The 17,812-nt window shown below is 46.2% G+C and overlaps 1 protein-coding gene across 3 annotated transcripts in view; it reads right to left on the reverse strand.

The window, feature by feature from the left end:
- The window catches only part of PCSK6 (proprotein convertase subtilisin/kexin type 6), a 165,852-nt gene that overhangs the window by 63,209 nt on the left and 84,831 nt on the right, over nt 1-17,812 (reverse strand). For all 3 annotated transcript variants that reach the window (XM_043489645.1, XM_043489643.1, XM_043489644.1), the window contains exon 7: nt 1,192-1,364. In XM_043489645.1, the coding sequence (XP_043345580.1) occupies nt 1,192-1,364 (173 nt within the window). The remainder of the gene's footprint in view (nt 1-1,191; nt 1,365-17,812) is intronic.

The following is a 17,812-nucleotide window of genomic DNA, read 5'->3' on the forward strand; positions in this document are numbered from 1 at the left end:
AGAAGTCAGAGGCATAAACCCTGCCTCGGGAGGCCTGGACTTCCAGCTTTAACCTCGCTGGCATTGCCTGGCCACTCAGGGCCACCAGGACACTGACTACAGGCCGGTGTCTGCTCCAGGAAGCTGTCCTCGCCCAGAAATCCACTGTGCCCCCTCCTTGTGAGACCTAGGTTGTCTCTAGGACCCTCTCTTCCCCAGCTTTCCTAACTCACAAGGACCCAGAACTGATGACCACGGGGTGACTGGGGTGTCCTCCTCTGCCCCCCTTGGCCAATAGGTTGAGGGCCCATGTTCATCTGTTTGCTCTGACAGCCCCTGGTGGGCTCCACCCCAGACATCCTAAATGTCTGTGTGGCACACTGGCTGGGAGGGAGCACCATGGAGACCTGATGCCTTGGGGGTGCGGGGTGAGCACACAGCCTGTGATGCATGCAGAGAGCTCCAGGATGGGGGTCCTGTGGGCAGGTGGGCTGAGTCCCAGACACCCTTCCACCTGCAGAGCCCCACTAACAGGCCAGGCGGTCAGTCTAGGACCCCCACCACCCAGCTGCACACCCCAAGCCGGGGGCTGTCAGGCTGCGAGGCAGAGTCCTGGGGCTGGCAGGTGAGCTGCAGGCACCTTGGGAGCAGCGACTCTGTAATGAGATGACGTCCCTCTGCTCTGGTTTGGTGGGTGGCTGCTGCCCTGAGCCCACACTTGACTTCTCCCTCGCTCTGGCCCTGGTCCCACCTCATCCTGTCGGGGCTCTCCCTGAGTCACTCCGACTGTGTATGTGTGATCCTCAAATTTATTTATGTATTTATTTAATTTTGGGGGGGCATGTAGGGACTTGCTTCCCTGATCAGGGACGGAACCCCTGCCCCCGCACTGCAAGTGTGAAGTCTTAACAACTGGACCTCCAGGGACATCCCTAAAATTTATTCACTGCTACCTACATGACAAGATTTCTCCTTACTTCTGTGTTGGTTACTTAATAAGACAGACTGCAATCCAGCATGAAGCTGATCCTGTACTCATCTCTTAAAGGGTGAGAAGCAGAGCCCTTCAATGTGCAGAGAAGATCATCTTGGGTTTGTAGAATTGCTTTTAATATTGTTTTTGGCTTCTTTATTCTTTCTGGTTTTTAATTGTTGAGAGCCCTCACTCTGCCCCTCACCGTGCCCTCCCACCGTGGCTGTGGGTCACCACACCTTTCTGATGCCGTGCTCGAAGGCCTGTCTGGCCAGCCGGCCAGGCCCGTCCACCGTCTTGCCATCATCGTCCGGCCCCCAGCTGGCGCTGTAGATGTCGATGTAATTGGGTCTGGTGCCCAGAGACTTGGCCTCCACCACATCAGTCACATCTCCATCCAGCATTCGGATGCCTGAAAGCACAGGCGGATGTGAGAGCCGTGTGGATGCTGGCCCCTCGTGGGCAGGGTTCCCATGTACAACATCGGGCCCCATATTCAGCTGGGACCCCAGCCACTAGCAACTCCCACCCTGACAGCCTGGAAACCCTGCTCGAACACAATATCAGAGAAATTCACAGCAGAACGAGAGGGACTCAGACCTGAGCACCATCACAGGTTCAACAATGGCGCCCACAACCACATGGGCCCTGGCCGAGGCCTGAGGGAAGGCTGAGGTCACCAGACGGCTGGCTCCTTGTGGCTGGACAGCCTCAAGAGTAAGCAGACACCAACGCCAACTGCTTCACCTGCTGGCTCCGCCTGCTCCCTACTCCTTCTTCTCCACCCTCCATGGACCGCAGGCTTGTGTCCCCAGGCTCAGGGTTGATCCCCTAACCCCATGCCAGCACATCTGGAGGCAGGCCTTTCAGGAGGTTCGGATGTGGTCATGAGGGGCCAGGGCAGGACAAGCAGACTCAGGAGAACAGATGGCGAGAGTGTGCCTCCCATATCCTCTGCCGCGTGAGGACACGGATGGTGGTCATCTGCCAGCTGCCACGCTACGGGGCCCTCACGAGAAAGCAGTGGGCTGGCACCTTGAACTTGGGCTTCAGCCCCCCAGAGCTGTGAGACACAAGGGCCTGTGGTCTGGGCCACCTGGTCTGCGGGATTTCGTCATGGCTGCCTGAGCGGTTTGGACCCTTGGGTGCCTGGTAGCAAGATGAGGGGTTGCCACCATCGTTTAAGCCTGGATGTGATGGCACAGGACGAGGTGGGGTAGACACCTTGTCACCAGCTCCAGAGAGGAGGCCTGGGGAGGCGGCCCCTCACCCACGGGAGGTGGGGGAACATGCAGCAGGCCACCGGGGAGACCCTGCCTGACCACCTGTTGCAACCAGTTAGTAACCACGGAGCTATCTCATCTCCCTAAGCTTCTGATGTCTGTAATGTGCAGTGATGAAAGCTATCACATCTGCTAAGGCGCCAAAACATCAAAAAAGATGGTTCATATAACGTGCCTGGCACGCGGTAAGTGGCCACTGTGTCAGCAGCTAGTCTGACCCTATCTGTAAAAACTGGGGCAGTAGAACCTACCTCCAGGGGTTGTTAACAATAACTACTTTTTACCTTTATTTTTAAAACATTTACTATTTGACACATGAAGGATTGCCTAGTACACACTTTACAAGCCTACTAAATAAAGCCTGGTACACACATTAGTTACAAAGCCTGCTAAATAAAGTAACAGACACAGGTAAACCTCCATCTTGGGAAAATATGAACTTGAACACCTGAGGCCTTGACCCAGGCCTGCCCCTCACACAGGAAAGTACTCAGAAATGTGCATTAGTTTATCCATTGCCTTAACAATGGGTGCTTTAATGTGAGTGGAAGCAGGCTTAAATAACACAGTGTGCACTGGGAATTCATCCTTTGTCAGTTACTTATGTTATAAATACCTTCTCCCAGTTGGTGCCTTGACTTCTCACTTTGTTTACGGTGTCTTTTGATAAATAGAGGTTCTCTATTTGAATAGAGTAAGAGCCAAATATTCTTTGGGCTTGTCAGCATCTGTGGAGGATGAACCACCCCCCCACCACCCCGTGCTGTACTTTCTCCTTTCTGATTTCTGGGGGATGAGAGCAGTCGGCATGGCCCCCAAAACCATGCCTCCTGTCTCTCCGGTCTGTGTGTCCAGGGCCCCTGTCTCTATGGCTGTGTCACAGATGGGAACTTGGGACTCTTGGAGCCATGAAAGCTGAGGAGGGGCCACAGCCAGTACAGGATGCTGGCTGCTTCATGGGGCAAAGATGCAGCCTTGGGGCAAGATGAAGAGCAGAGTGCTTCAGGGGGAAGAGAGCAGGGGCTAGACAGTCCCAGGGTGGAATCACATCCCAGCTGCGTCTGGCCTTGGGCCAGGGTCTCACACTCTCTGAGCCCATGGTTTCCACGAAACCTGCTGGGGCAGTCGGGAGGATAATATAACACTGGGGCCCTGATACCCTCTGCTTTCTGAGAAAAAGCAGACATGTCCTTATCTTTAGCAATGGATTCTCCAGGGCAAGAGACCCCACTGGCCACACACACAGCTAAAAGCAAACCAGTTCTGCCATCCAGGTGGTGACAGTAGCCTGCCGCCCTCAGGCCTCTCCAGGCCAGGGATGGGTGGTGGAATGCCAATGTCTGAACAGGAACAAGATGCCAGGAGACATCCCCCAAGTACGTAAAAACAGAAGACCAGAATGCTTCCCGACACCTCTCACATGGCTCCTCCTCCATCCTGGAGGGAGACTGACTGATGTGTGAGGAAGAAAGCACGACATACTGAGGTTTTAATTAAGCATCTGTTTTCCCAACACTGACAAGCTGCCAACAAGGAAAAGGTAAATATTTCCAGTAGAGACCTGCTGTTCCAGTATTAGTATTAAATGCGAATGGCTCTCGAAATGCCCAACTGAAGAAAACAGTCATCATTTCGTTAATGAAAAAATAAAGACCCATTTCCCATAAACTGTCAAGTACAAAAATAATGTAGACAAACCATCTGGATTTGGTTTGTCCTGGTTGTTGGTGTGCTTACAACTGGGCAGCAGGCTGGGTCCAGGGTTCCCGGGAACGGGACAAGCGGGGCTGGCCCGTCCACTCTGAGGTCCCATCTAGGGAACGAGGTGGGAGAAGTGTGACGAGGAGGAGTGGGAGGGGGCTTTGCGGGGCCTGCTGGGCAGCTCAGCCCCTGGCAGAGTCACAGCCAGTAAGATCGCACAGCTGGGCTTGCAGCAGTCACCTTTCCACAGACTGACCTGCACCCACAGCAGCCTCACTGTCCTGGAGAACCCGACGAAAGCACTGATTTACAGGTCTCCTGAGGAAGTTAAAAATACAACCACAGTTTTCTCATAGTGACCCATCCTTCCTCCCTTCCCCTGCTCCTAATTTACAGATGGGAATGACAACCCGCTCCAGTACTCTTGCCTGGAGAATCCCATGGACAGAGGAGCCTGGTGGGCTACAGTCCGTGGTGTCACACAGAGTCGGACTCCAATGAAGCAACTGAGCACACAGCACGTGCAAACCACAGGCTTGTGTGCGGCAGGCAAACCCACCCAGGGCCACTGCATCGCCCCTGCAAGTGCCCTGCATCTGTCCACTATCACAGGCCAGTGGGAGGGGAGGCGGTGCTGGGCTTGCAGACAGGGTCTTAAAGGAGTAATTAAGCTGAAGTGAGGTCACATAGGTGTACCCCCATCCGACAGGCCTGATGTCCTTCTAAGAGGAAATTCCGACAGAGACAACACAGACCAAGGGATGACCATGGGGAGACAGAGAGGAGCAGCTATCTGCTGGTCTAGAGAGAGGCCTTGGAAGAAACCAGGCCTGCCAACACCTTCACCCTGGACTTTTAGCTTCTAGAACTGAGAGAAAATGTTTCTGTTGGTGAGCCAAGGAAAAGACAACCAGAACACCCCCTGCCCTCCTCCCTCTCCCCGACAGGAAGTCAGGCATCAGGTCGTTTGGAGGAGGGAAGGGGAGCGGGATGTGGGCCCACTCCTGTCCATTGAGAGATAATGTGTTTTGCCTTCAGCAAATGAATGGCAATGCAAGAGCAATGAACAGCGGCAAGTAAAATTAGATTGTGGCTTCCTGAGTGTGACAAATGGGCCTCCCCAACAAATTTTGCTCATTAATCCTGAGTTTATTTTAGCAGTTTCCACAGAGAATTGATTTAGTCTTTCTCTCTTTTTCCACTAAACCTACAGTATATTCTGTCCTACCAACAACAGCCATTCTGGGATGAGGGAGGTTGCAACAGTTGTTTAGAAATGCTGCAAACCTAAAAGGCTTCTGCTCTCATTATGGCCCAAGACAAATAAGCTCTCAGATCTGTAAACATGCCTGCACTGAACAGCCTCCTTCTAAGACCTGGGGCGTGTCTGCGGGACTGGGAGGCACATGTGAACTTGCCACAGGGTCACAGGAAGTGTCCAAACACCGCGGCTGACCACCACACCAGGTCTCCCTGGGCTCCTGCTCAGTCTGATATCCCTCATGGTGGAAACGAGGCAGGAGCCGGCGGTGTCCAGTGAACTCTTGGGGTCCTGAACCGTCTTGGGCCCCTGAGAGGAGGCCTCTTCCAGTAGGTCTCGCATGAACCCTGTCTCTTATTTCTGTATTCTGATGCTTCAGGCCTTGCTGACCCTGCAGGGACTGAAGCCCCACGCTCCCAGGCTGGCCAGTTCCTGGAGATGGTACAGGAGACCCCCAGGATGTCTTCCTTGGGCAAACCAGCCAATCCAGAGCCCACCCCACAAGGATGTCTTTCATTGGGGGAGGGGGTGTCTTACCTTCAGGTTACTCTCCATCTGCCCCAATCACCCCAGGGCCAGGAACCAGACCACCAGGGGCAGCCCCTAAGCCCCGAGACCTGAAATGATTCAAACTAGCCCATCTTAAGCCTGCTCCCCCCTCCTCACTTCTTTTGTGCAGAAACCACAATAAGGGCTACAGATCACTGCTTCCCTTGCTTCTTCTGCCTCCACAGAGACCCTGGAGCCTGCCATGTGTCCCCCACAGCAGCATGACCTATTCTCTTGGGAACTGTGAGTGATAGACTCGGCTCAGGGACCACTGTCTCCTGACCTGTGGGCCTGTCATACCTGAATAATAATGAAAACTCTATTTCAAAACAGGTCACGCTTTCATAATCAGGTTCTGCTGATTTGTCAGAGAACAGTAAAAAGTGCAAGAACCTCAGCAGTGCACTGGAGATTTGAAATCCTGATTGAGTTTCGTGGTTTCTGCACCAGGGAGCAGGGTCCAGAGAGCAAAGCAGTTCAGTGAGGGCTGGTAGGGTGGGACAGGGGACAGTAGGCAGGGCAGGAAGGGATGCAAGGAGCCCTGAAGGATATATGTCCTGTGACAGGATGCCCTGAGTGGGCCTCTGATGGAGACCAGGAGGCAGTGACAAGAGGACAGTCACACCACCCAGCAAGAAGGCCACTGGCTTGTCACACAGGCTCGGACATACTCTGCGTTCTCTCCCTGCCTATCTTTCTCACAAGCCCCCAGGAGCGGAATTGCTTCTACTCAGTGTCCATGAGGACAACCTCAGAACCGCACATGCAGCCTAGAACTGGCTCACCTGTCCTGTGGGGAGGATGGTGGCCACACCTGCCCATCTCCTCCTTCCTAAGGCTCCTGTCAGCCTCGGGGTACCATACGCAGCAGGTGGGGGCCTTTGATGAGAATGCAAGGGCTGTGGCTGCCCACAGTCACTAAATCCCCCCAAACCTCCCAATGCATTTTAAATTTTCCTGCAGTTAAAAACATACTTGGAGCCTTTGAAGATTAATCTGCAGCTTAAATTGTACTCTTAAAATACTCGTAAGCCTAAACAGCTTAATGGAAACGCTAATGAGACTGAGTTCTGTGAGTCTGAATTAACATAATGAACTAATTTATGGGCAAGGATTAATTTAGCTGTTATGTACTTAACATTCTCCTGTTTATGAAAGGAAAAGCATGATTCAGTTCCCCCATCAAAACAGGGAACAAAAACACCAGCAGGAATGTGGCTGCTGCTGCTGCACTTTTCCTTCCCAGAAACAGTCAACAGGCTGAAAAGGCGCCCGACCTTTGTCCTTCACAAGGCTTGAGCAGGACACCTTTCAGTTCCAGGGCACCGCCTGCCCCCAAGCAGCCTGGGGATCTGTCCCTCGGGCTGGGGGGCTTTGCTGAGCTGGAGCTGGACACAGGGGCAGGCTGTGCTCCAGGTGACCCCATCCTACCTCAGGGAAATGTGTGAGTCCTGCTAAGCATCAGCTCAGGGGAACAACTCGCCAAAAGCCAGACGCTCCCTAAAGTTAAAAGGGCAAGGGCTTCATCACATGCCCTACAGGTGACCTCACCCAGCAAGTTCTCCTTAGGCCAGGGTGGGATGAGCATCCTACAGGACGCTGGGAGGGGCCCTGAGGCCAGAGGACTTGATGCAGAGGCCTGGCTCACCCCTCAAGTCTGAGAGGGGCTCTCAAGGAACCAGCAGGGAGGGCTCTGTCCAGAGCTCACCTGGCAAGTGAGACACTGATGATGATGAGCTGAAGGCTGGTGGGCGCAAGTCTGAGCCCACCCACCACCACTGCCACCCAGAAGCAGACAGGGAAAGAGGGGTGGGGAACACTACGCACAGGGCTAAAATTAAAAAAGGTTAAGAGAGTGAGAGAATAAAGACAGTGAGGAGAGAGGGCGGGGGAGGGCTCGCCATCCTCTCTCTGTGGCTTCCCGGGTTGTCTCAGTTATCACAGGAAGGATGGAGAGGGCGGCTTAGAACATATGACGCCGGAAGAGAGAAGTAAGGCCCAGTTACCTTTGGAAGAAATGTGAATGCAGCCAAGGAGAAGGATTCACATGCCCACTGTGGACCATGGACCCTTTCTATCTGCTCTGCGCCTCCTCATGGGCGTGGTGGCAACAGTCCTCACCCGGTCACCACTGCAGCACCGGGAGCCACAGCTGCAAAGGGGCGACCTCGGCTTAATGCCAGGGGCCTGAGCTCACATGTTGGCTCTGCCAGCAGCAGTGGTGTGGACCCAGACGTAGCAGGCAAGCCTCCTTTCTGACTGTCAGTCTCCCCTGGCATGAAGTGACGGTACTAACACCCAGCTCCAAGCGTCATTCTGAGGACCAGATGCACAGACGACTGTGTGTGTTGGTATAGCATCTGGTAACTAATGGCAACCAGTGACAGCACTGAGCGCCATCACAATAAAAATACTGATTGGCCGGATGACAAAGGGAAATCGAGCCCCTGGTCCACCCCTACTCAGGGCCCTAGAAATAACAGGAGCAAGAAAAGAAATGAATAAAACAGTAACAGCCCTGGAAAACAAGGGGCAGGAGGAGGAGGCGGGGTGCGAGGCTACAGCAGGAGGTGGAGTTGGGGGGGTGGTGGTTAGGGGATGGGGTGGAGCGGGGTGGGCAAGGGGGAGGGGTGGTTAGGGTTAGGGTCCTGCCACACCAGAGGGTTAGGGTTGGGGTTAGGGTTAGGGTTAGGGTTAGATGAGGGTTAGGGTTAGGGTTAGGTTTGGGGTTAGGGTTAGGTGGGTGGGACAGCCACCTCCTCTCTGGGCTGCCAGTGGGCAGCAGCAGGCTTCATTGATAGTCTGACACGAAGGATGAGGGCACCAAGGTTGGACAAACAGAACAAAGCGGGCAATGGGATGTCCAGTACCACCTTGCCAGACTCCAACATCTTCTCTCAATAGTCTACTGAACAGCCAGACAGAAAGTTGGCAAGGATGTGGAAGATCACCACCAACAGCAACCAATATGGTCTCATAGACACTTCTAGAACATTCTACTCAACAAGAGAATACATGTCCTTGTCAAATGCATGCAGAAGACTACCAAGATAGATTCACCCCAACATCAATGAATCTAGGAGAACTGAACTCCTATCCAAGTGTGTTCCACAACCACGAGGGACTCTAACTTGGACTCTTACTAGTAACCAATGGCAGAAAGAGAACAGTTCATCTCCAAACAGTTGGAAACAAGACAATATGCTCTTAAATAATCTATGAGCCCAAAAGGAAGTATCAAGGGAAAAACAAAACATTGAACTGAATGAAAAGGAAAATACAACATATCAAAATCTGTGAGACATGGCTAAACTTACTACTATGAGAGATTTACGGAACCACTGTTTACATCAGAGAAGAGGAAAACATCTCAAATCAATAACGGAAGCATCCACTTCAAGATCCGAGAAAAAGACTTCACTAAGCCCAAAGCAAGAGGAAGGAAGGAGATAATAAAGATGGGAGCAGAAAACAATGAAGTAGAAAACAGAAAAACACTAGAGAAAATAAGCATAACAAAGAGCTGGTTTTCTAAAAAGATTACTAAAACTTGGTAAACTTCAAGCAACAATGACTTAAAAAATAGGGGGGCTGGGGAGACACAAATTACCAACATTAGGAATTAAACAAAATATAACCACAGACTCTACTGCACCAAAAGTGCAATAAGAGAATACTACAAACAACTCTACACAAATAAATGTGACAAGTTAGATGAAATGGACCACCTCCTCACAACATACAAACTACCACAATTCTTGCCTGGGAAATCCCATGGACAGAGGAGCCTGGAGGGCTACAGTCCATGGGATCACAAAGACTCAGACACAATATAGCATATGTGCACTGCACTCAGTATGAAACAGACAATTTGAACAGCTCTGTAACTTTTCAAGAAATTTAGTTTGTAATTAAAAAACAATCTCCCTACAAAAGAGATTTTTTAGGTCAGAAGAGTCTACTAGTAGTTAAAGAATTAACACCAATTCTACACAATCACTTCCAGAACATAAAAGGGAGGGAACAATTCTCAGTTCACTTACTGAAGCTAGGACTGCCCTGATACTAAGATCAAACACAGTGGAGAGAGAGAGAGAGAGAGAGAGAGAAATTACAAACCAAGACTCCTCATGAACATAAAAACCCTTTACAAAATATTAGCAAGTGGGTTTCAGTAATATATCAAAAAGGAAAAGAAAACACCATGGCCAGGTGGGGCTTACTCTACAGCCAATACTGGATCAATATTCAGAAACCAATATAACCCACCATACTAACAAGCTAAAGAAAAATCACATAAAACATGCCACTTGATGAGGAAAAGGTGGTGACAAAATTTTACATCCATGCATTCTTTAAAAAACTCAAAAAACTGTGAATAGAAGGGAGCATAATAAACTTCCTAAAAAACGTTTACAAAAAAGTTATTGTTAATGTAAAGGTCCAGACCTTGTTCCTAAGGTCAAGAGCAAGGCAAGGATGTCTGCTCTTGGCCGGAAGTCGTAACCATGATGATAAAGCAAGAAAAGGAAATAAAAGGTACATGGATTAAAAAGAAGAAATAAAATTGCCCCAATTTGCAGATAACAGTATCAAGTATAAAATCTAAAAGAATCTACACCTAGAATTAATAATGAAGTTTAGAAAGGTTGCAGGATACAAGATTAACATGCAGAAAACATTTGTATTTCTGTATGTTAACAATGAACACATGAATGTCAAAGAAAAACAATGACTTTTATCATCATTTAAATAAAATGAAATAGCTATAAACCTAACCAAACATGTATAGAACTTGCATGGTGAAAGCTTCATGGTGCTGATGAAAGAAATCAAAGATACAAATAAAGGAAGAGACATATTGTGTTCATAAACATAGTAAAAAGGTCAATTCTCCCAATTAATGTACAGGTTTAACACAATTCCTACCAAAACCCCAGCAAGATTTTTTTTTTGCTTGATACTGACAAAATAATGATAAAACTTGTACAGAAAGGCAAAAGAATTAGAAAAACTAAAGTGGGAACAATCAGTCTACCTCATTTCATAACTTTCTGTAGCTATGACAGTTAAGACTTTGCTGCACAGGCAGAGTGACACAGACACATAGATAAATGGAACAGACTGAAAGCTCAAATATAAACTCATTCAAATAACTCAAATGACTCTTGACAAAAGTGCAAAAGCAACTCAATGGAGGAAAGGCACTGCAACACACAGTGCCACAGCAACTAAATGTCTGCAGGCAAACAAAACAAAGAATAAGAAACCTTGACACAGGTCTGACACGTTATACAAAACTAACTCAGGGTGGATCTCTCAAAATGGAACTAAAAAACTTTTATAAAACTATAAAGCGTTTAGAAAGAAAAAACAGATAATATCCTTAGAATGTAAGATAAGGCAGAGCTCTAAGATTGATACCAAAAAAAAATGACCCATAAAAGTTAAAGTTGATCAACTGGATTTCATCAAAATTTTGAAATTTTACACTGGAAAAGACATAGTTGAGAAGGATGAAATGACAAGTTACAAAATGGGAGAAAACATTCACAAACAACATCATCATCATAGCACAAATAACTAGAACATATAAAGATCTCTCAACACTTAATAGTTAAAAATTAGAAAATGAGAAAAAAGACATGAAGAGACATACCACCAGAGAGGACACACAGATGGTAAATAAGGACATGAAAGGATGCCCCACATCACTAGCCTTAGAGAAATGCAAATTAACGAGATATCACTACACACCTATCAGAATGGCTAATGTAGAATCAGTGACAATACCAAATACTGGCAAGCAGCAGAGAAACTGAATCACTCACACAGTGTCAATGGGAATGTCAAATGGCACAGCTTCTCAGAAAAACACTGACAGATTCTTAAAAAAAAAGTGAACATGTAACTTTCCATAGAACCCGGCAAACTGCACTCCTGGACGTCTATCCCAAAGAAATGAAGGTACTGCTCACACAAGAATGGAAGAATGCTCACACATTCATACAAGAATGTTTCCAGGAGCTTTACTAGTAATACCCCCAAAACTAGAAACAACACAGATATTCTTCAGTGGGCGAGTGGTGACACAAACTGTGTTACATCCATACCATGGAATACTATTTCTCAATGAAAAGGATCAAACTGCAGATGTATTCAACAACCTGGAAGAATTTTGGAAGAACCATAATGATGCAAAACACTAATCCCAACAGTTACATAGTATATGGTTCCTTTTTTTCAAGTTTTATCAACCTTTATTACAAATCAGTTAGATAATAATAACAAAACTAAGGTCAGAAATTAGAAGATAAAAATTATTCTGATCAGATAAAAATAAATTTTTTAACATTGATATTAAATAAGTTATTAACAAGTTGGAGAGAAAATGTTTGAACATGGAGAAGCTAATATTTCTATGACTTAAAAATCAATGTAGTCCCATACTCTACTCAGACATTGATTATAACCTCTAGTTAAACATAAGAAAGCTGGGAAGGAAGACTCTTGAACTTCATTTCTTCACATGTTTAAAAATGAAAGGAAAAGAAAATTTTATTTAAATCAATTCTTTTGTACTCAAAAGTTTTGAATATTTGCTTAAATTTTCATCTCTCAACTTTAATTCCTTCTCGGGAAATACAATGAGGGCAAAGTTTACATTTAACCCTCTTAACATCTGTAACACATATTAATGGAACATCTTCAGGTATACATTGTAACTGGGATATTTATATTTATCAGTACCATGATTCAATCCCACCACAGAGTACTTGACAATCTCTGCTGGCCAATGTGATCGGGTACTGACTCTGGGGTAGGAAGTAGAGTGACTTCTTAACACGGGGTACAACACGACTGAGCAACTAGGCACATGCACACGCACACACACACAGAGACTGGTCCCTAGAGTTAATTCACTTTTGCACGAGGAAGACATTCCCAAAATATTCCTAGTCCCAAATTATGGCTCCATTTATACATCATTTTTTAAATGAGGCAACAATGGTTGCCAGAGGTTAAGGAAGGAGCTGAGCAGCAGTGGTTGTGTCAGTACAGGGGCTACATGAAGGATCTCTCTGTGACCCTGTTCTCTGTCTTGACTGTCTCAGTGCTAGTATCCTGATTGTGATGCTGTTGCTGTAGTTACACAAAGATCACCATGATGGAGAACTGGGTAAAGGATACACTGGATCTTTATGTATTGTTTCTTACAACTGCATGTGAATCTATAATTATTTCAAATGGACACTTGATTGAAAACATCCCAGAAGATAAATTATTTTCAAAGTGTCAAAACTGCAAAGATAGAGTATCAGAGAACTAAACAACTGAGCTTAGGGATTCTCCCAAGACCCAAGACAAAAGGCCAAAGGGATTAAAAGTTTGAAAGTTAAGAGGCAGAGTTCTAGTCACTGTCTTATTAATAAGAGTTCTGGGAGGATGGAGTGAGGAAAAGTAAGCAAGAGAGTCAAATATATAACAGAAGGATCCCCTGAAGCCAAGCACAGAAGTCTTTAGATTTCAATCTCAAATCTAAACAGTGATGACCAAAGAAACTGGCCCTCCCTTAGCAGTTGAGTTCACATGATTTCTGGAGTGTAAGATGATTAATAACTCAGGAGGGCCAGACAGGAAAAGGAAAACAAACTCATATCAACACACAGGTTGAATCCCAAAATGAGGAAAAGAAAAAACAATCCTGAAAGATTCTGGAAGAAGAAGGAAGTTATCTGAAAAGGAACAAAAATTAACATTGGCACCAGACCCCTCATACCAAAAAAACCAAGGGACATGGGTTTTAAAATTCCCAGTGAAAATTATTTTGAACTTAAAATCTAAATTCAGCCAAAACTGTTGAAGAAAATAGAAACTTCAAGAACTCAGAAAGTTTACTACCTAGATAGCTACCCATATATACAGCAAAGCACTCAAAAATATCTTTTGAAAGAATGAATGACCTTAGTAGAGAAGAAAGTCTTGTAAAATAAAACAATTAACATAAAACAAAGACATAGGACCAAAGAAAAAAGGTAACCAAAAAACTGGCCCATCTTTGCAGTGAAGCCCTCATAACTGTTGCCACGTAATGTAGAAATGTAGTAACAACACAGACTGAAAATCCTGGATGATGCCAATGTGGGAGGCAATCCCAATGTGGGGGGCACCGCAAGAGAGAGGAATAAGGCAGAGGGGAGCAGGATTACAGTTGGGTTCTTGCTTAGCTTGGGAGAAGTGGGCAGGTACAGATCAAAGTGCAACATTGCAGAAAGATAAATTCAGATAGGTGTGTTTCAAGGTGTTAGAAAAACAGAACTGGAATGCAAAAATTTCAAGCCATTACAATGAAAAAAAAAAAAAATAAAGAAGAGGCAATAATCTAATCTATCCAGCAAAAGGGAGTAAGTAAAAGAAACAATGACAAACAGTAAAAAATATATAAGTAAATAATTTAATACATTAGTAAATAATTAATAAAAGAAAAATCAAAACACAATAACAAATATATCTGGAATCAGAACGTGACTACATCAAATTCCCTTTAAAAGAGACTCTTAGGTGGTACCAAAAAAATTTAAAAAAAAAGTAGATACACGCTGCTTTGTTGTTTAGTTGCTCAGTCATGTCCAACTCTGAGATCTTGTGGACTGTATCCTGCCAGGGTCCTCTGTCCATGGGATTTCTCAGGCAAGAATATTGGAGCAGGTTGCCATTTCCTCCTCTAGGAGATCTTCCTAATCCAGGGATCGAACCTGCATCTCCTGCATTAGCAGGTGATTTTTTTTTTTTAACCACTGAGCCACCAGGGAAGCCCACATGCTGCTTACAAAAGGTTAAAAGTAAAGAAATGAAAAATACATGAGGAAAGCGATGATAAAATAATTTACCAGGCTTGGCAATATTAATATCCCCTAAAGAACAATTAAAGGCAAAAAGAGAATAAGACAAAGTGGGAATTTTTATACTAATTAAAGAAAGAGCCATTACAAAAAAGAGATGATAACTTTTATGCATCTTGTAATGGAACTAATGTAACTATGAAATGTATTATACTGATTAAAGAGCCATTACAACAAAGAGAGATGATAACTTTTATGCATCTTGTAACATAACTATGAAATGTATACATCAAAATTGAGAGAAATCGACACATCCACAACTGATATAGAGACTAACATCCCTTCTCAGAAAGAGACCAGGCAGACAAAATACAAGATGTCCACACACCTGAAGGAGCTCAATGCAGCCAGGTGACAAATGTGGCCTCTCCAGGCACCAGGAAGGCAGAATAGATGGCTGACATGGACAGGCCTACCAGACCAGGCATTGAGCGGGGTGCGGAAACCGACCTCTCAGGGCGGCCACTGTGCAGCCCCAGCTAAGCATTGCCATGAAGGAACGAGGGCCAGCGGAGCCAGAGCTTCTCATTTTTTTCAAGAGAAGCGGCAAATTCCTATTTTCTACATAAAATCTCTTGATCCATAAATGTTTCCTCTAGTTAAAAAAAAAGCACTGGTGTGGGCCACACAAAACACATCTGCAAGCCAAGGCGGCCTAGGGGCACGGGTGCACCTCTGGTCCAATTTGTAGAGACTTGTTCGCATAAGCCTGGAGGAAAAGTACTCCTCAAGTACTCGTCACATACCCACTGGAATGCTCATAAGAAACCAAGCATGTCCTAGACCACACAGAGAACTTTACAGATTCAGAAAGGCAGAAATTATACAGAGAACAGTCCCTGATTCCAATAAAGTTAAAAATTAGCAACAAAAGGAGCACCCAAAAAATTCTATATGAAGTTGGAAAAAACATTTAAATCCCTTATAAATAATTTTTGAGCTACAGGGGAAAAAAAATCAAAGATGAAATTAAAGATTGTTCAGAAATGAATAATAAGAGCACTGTGTAATTAAGCCAGAGATAGGTAATGAGAGGAAAACAAGTAAAATGTTTATTACTTATTAAAGCACATCAAAGCCTGAAAATAAAGAACAAAACATTCTATTCAAGGAGGTAGGAAAAAATAATAAAAATTTAAAAGCTGGAAGAATTAATAAACAAACAAAAGTAGAAATTCATGAGTTGAAAATAAAAGAACTCAATAAAAAAAAAATCAGTCTCAGCTGTGGGAGGGACATGAGGCTGCATCAAGGAGCTTGGGAAGGTGAAGCTGGCCTCAATCCAGGTCCCGGGTGAAACCTGAAACCAGCCAATCCCGGGAGGGCAAGGGAGAGCCAAGGAAGAGCAGTCGGCCCTGGATCACCAGGAGTTGCATGCTGTGCTGCCTCCACCGACTCTCCAGAGGGGCAAGGCAAGGGAGCCGAGTTGTTTAGAAGGAGGCATGGGACCAGTTAGACACCGGGAAGCCAGGGAAGGGGGGGAACGTGGGGTGCTGACTCAGGAAGGGACACTGGTAGGGGGAGGCATGGGGACCAGGTAGACATCAGGAAGCGGGGGACGACAGGGGGTGCTGACTCAGGCAAGGACCCTGGCAGGAGGAGAGAACGGAGTGCTTCCAGACACTGGCACAGGAATATCCTGAGCTCACCTCCTCTCGTGGATACTTAATAATCTAAGCTACATATTAATATGAAAAAAATGCCCTCTGGAGAGAGACCCAAGAGCTAGCTGCAGCTACTCAACAAAGGCTAAAAGGGCCACCTCAAAGCAGGTAGGAGAGGTGGAGACATGGTCTCGTCAACACCATCTCCCCATCCCAACTCCAGGCCTGGAGACCCACAGTCTGGAGGGAGCTCACAAACACATAACTTCTCTCTGAGAAGCCAGAGGTTTGCTGCCCCATGTCAGGCCCCACCTCGGGGATCTGCACTAGAGAGACAAGCCTCCCAAATGTCTGGCTTTGAAAACCAGTGGGCTTCATGCCCAGGAGACCCCCAGGACTGGAGACAATGGAGGGTCAGCTCTTAAAGGCTCCCATGCAAACTCATTCACCCTAGGACCCAGGTGCATGTAAAGAGCCTTGGTCATATGTGAAAAGATTCAACTGCAAATTTTAAACAATCTGCCAAAGGAGCAAAAGTCTGTTGGGTGTCTCTCAGGGATGGAAGCTGGCAGGTGCCATTTCTGCCCTCTGACTATAACCTGTTAGCACCTGTCCTCCCGCCCCCCTGTGCTGCTGCTATGGCCCAAAAGAGAAGGCGGGTAAGTGTCAGTCCTCCTGCACTGCTGCCATAGCTGTACCAGAGGCAGCAGACAAGCACCCCTCACCCCACGGTCCCCCAAAGCTAGTGGGTGCATGCAGCCCCCACATGGGATGCCCTTGAGAGTAGGCTCTGCTGGACAGAGAGGATTGTGTTTCTGGGGCCAACATCTCCAGAACAATCAAACAGATAGTTCAAAAGACAACCAAGAATGAGGACAAGTTTAAATGATAAAATTCATCACCTACACGGGGCTACCCTGTCAAGACTGGGAGAGATAGCTCTTTCTCCTAACACATAGACACAAACACAGAGAATCAAGAAAAATGAGCAAACAGAAGAATTAGTTCCAAATGAAAGGACAAGATAAAAAGTCCAGAAAAACCTGTAATGAAACAAAGATAAGTAATTTACCAAATTAAAATTTCAAAATTATGGTCATAAAAGTGCTCACCAAACTTGGGAGAAGAATGGATGAACACAGTGAGACTTTCAACAAAGACAGCGAATATATAAGAAAGCACCAAACAGAAGTCATGAAGCCAAAGAACACAATAACTTAACTGAAAAATACCCTTGAGGGATTCAATAGCAGACTAGATGAAGCAGAGAAAGGATCTGTGAGTGTGAAGACAGGGCAGTGGAACTCACCCAGAGAAGCAAAAGAAAAAATAATATTTTTACAAAGGAAAGATAGCTTAAGGGACCTATGGGACAACATCAAGCAGAATAACATTCAAATGAAAGGATACGTAGAAGGAGAAAAGAGAAAAAAGGGGGAAGAAAATTTATCTGAAGAAATGAAGTTTGAAAACTTCTTTACCCTGAGGAGGAGGCAGACAGCCCCTCAGGAATCCCAGAGAACTCTAAATTAGATGAACCCAAAGAGACCCACCCCAAG

This window comes from Cervus canadensis, chromosome 17 (genome assembly GCF_019320065.1).
Source record: "Cervus canadensis isolate Bull #8, Minnesota chromosome 17, ASM1932006v1, whole genome shotgun sequence".
NCBI classification, from domain to species: domain Eukaryota; kingdom Metazoa; phylum Chordata; class Mammalia; order Artiodactyla; family Cervidae; genus Cervus; species Cervus canadensis.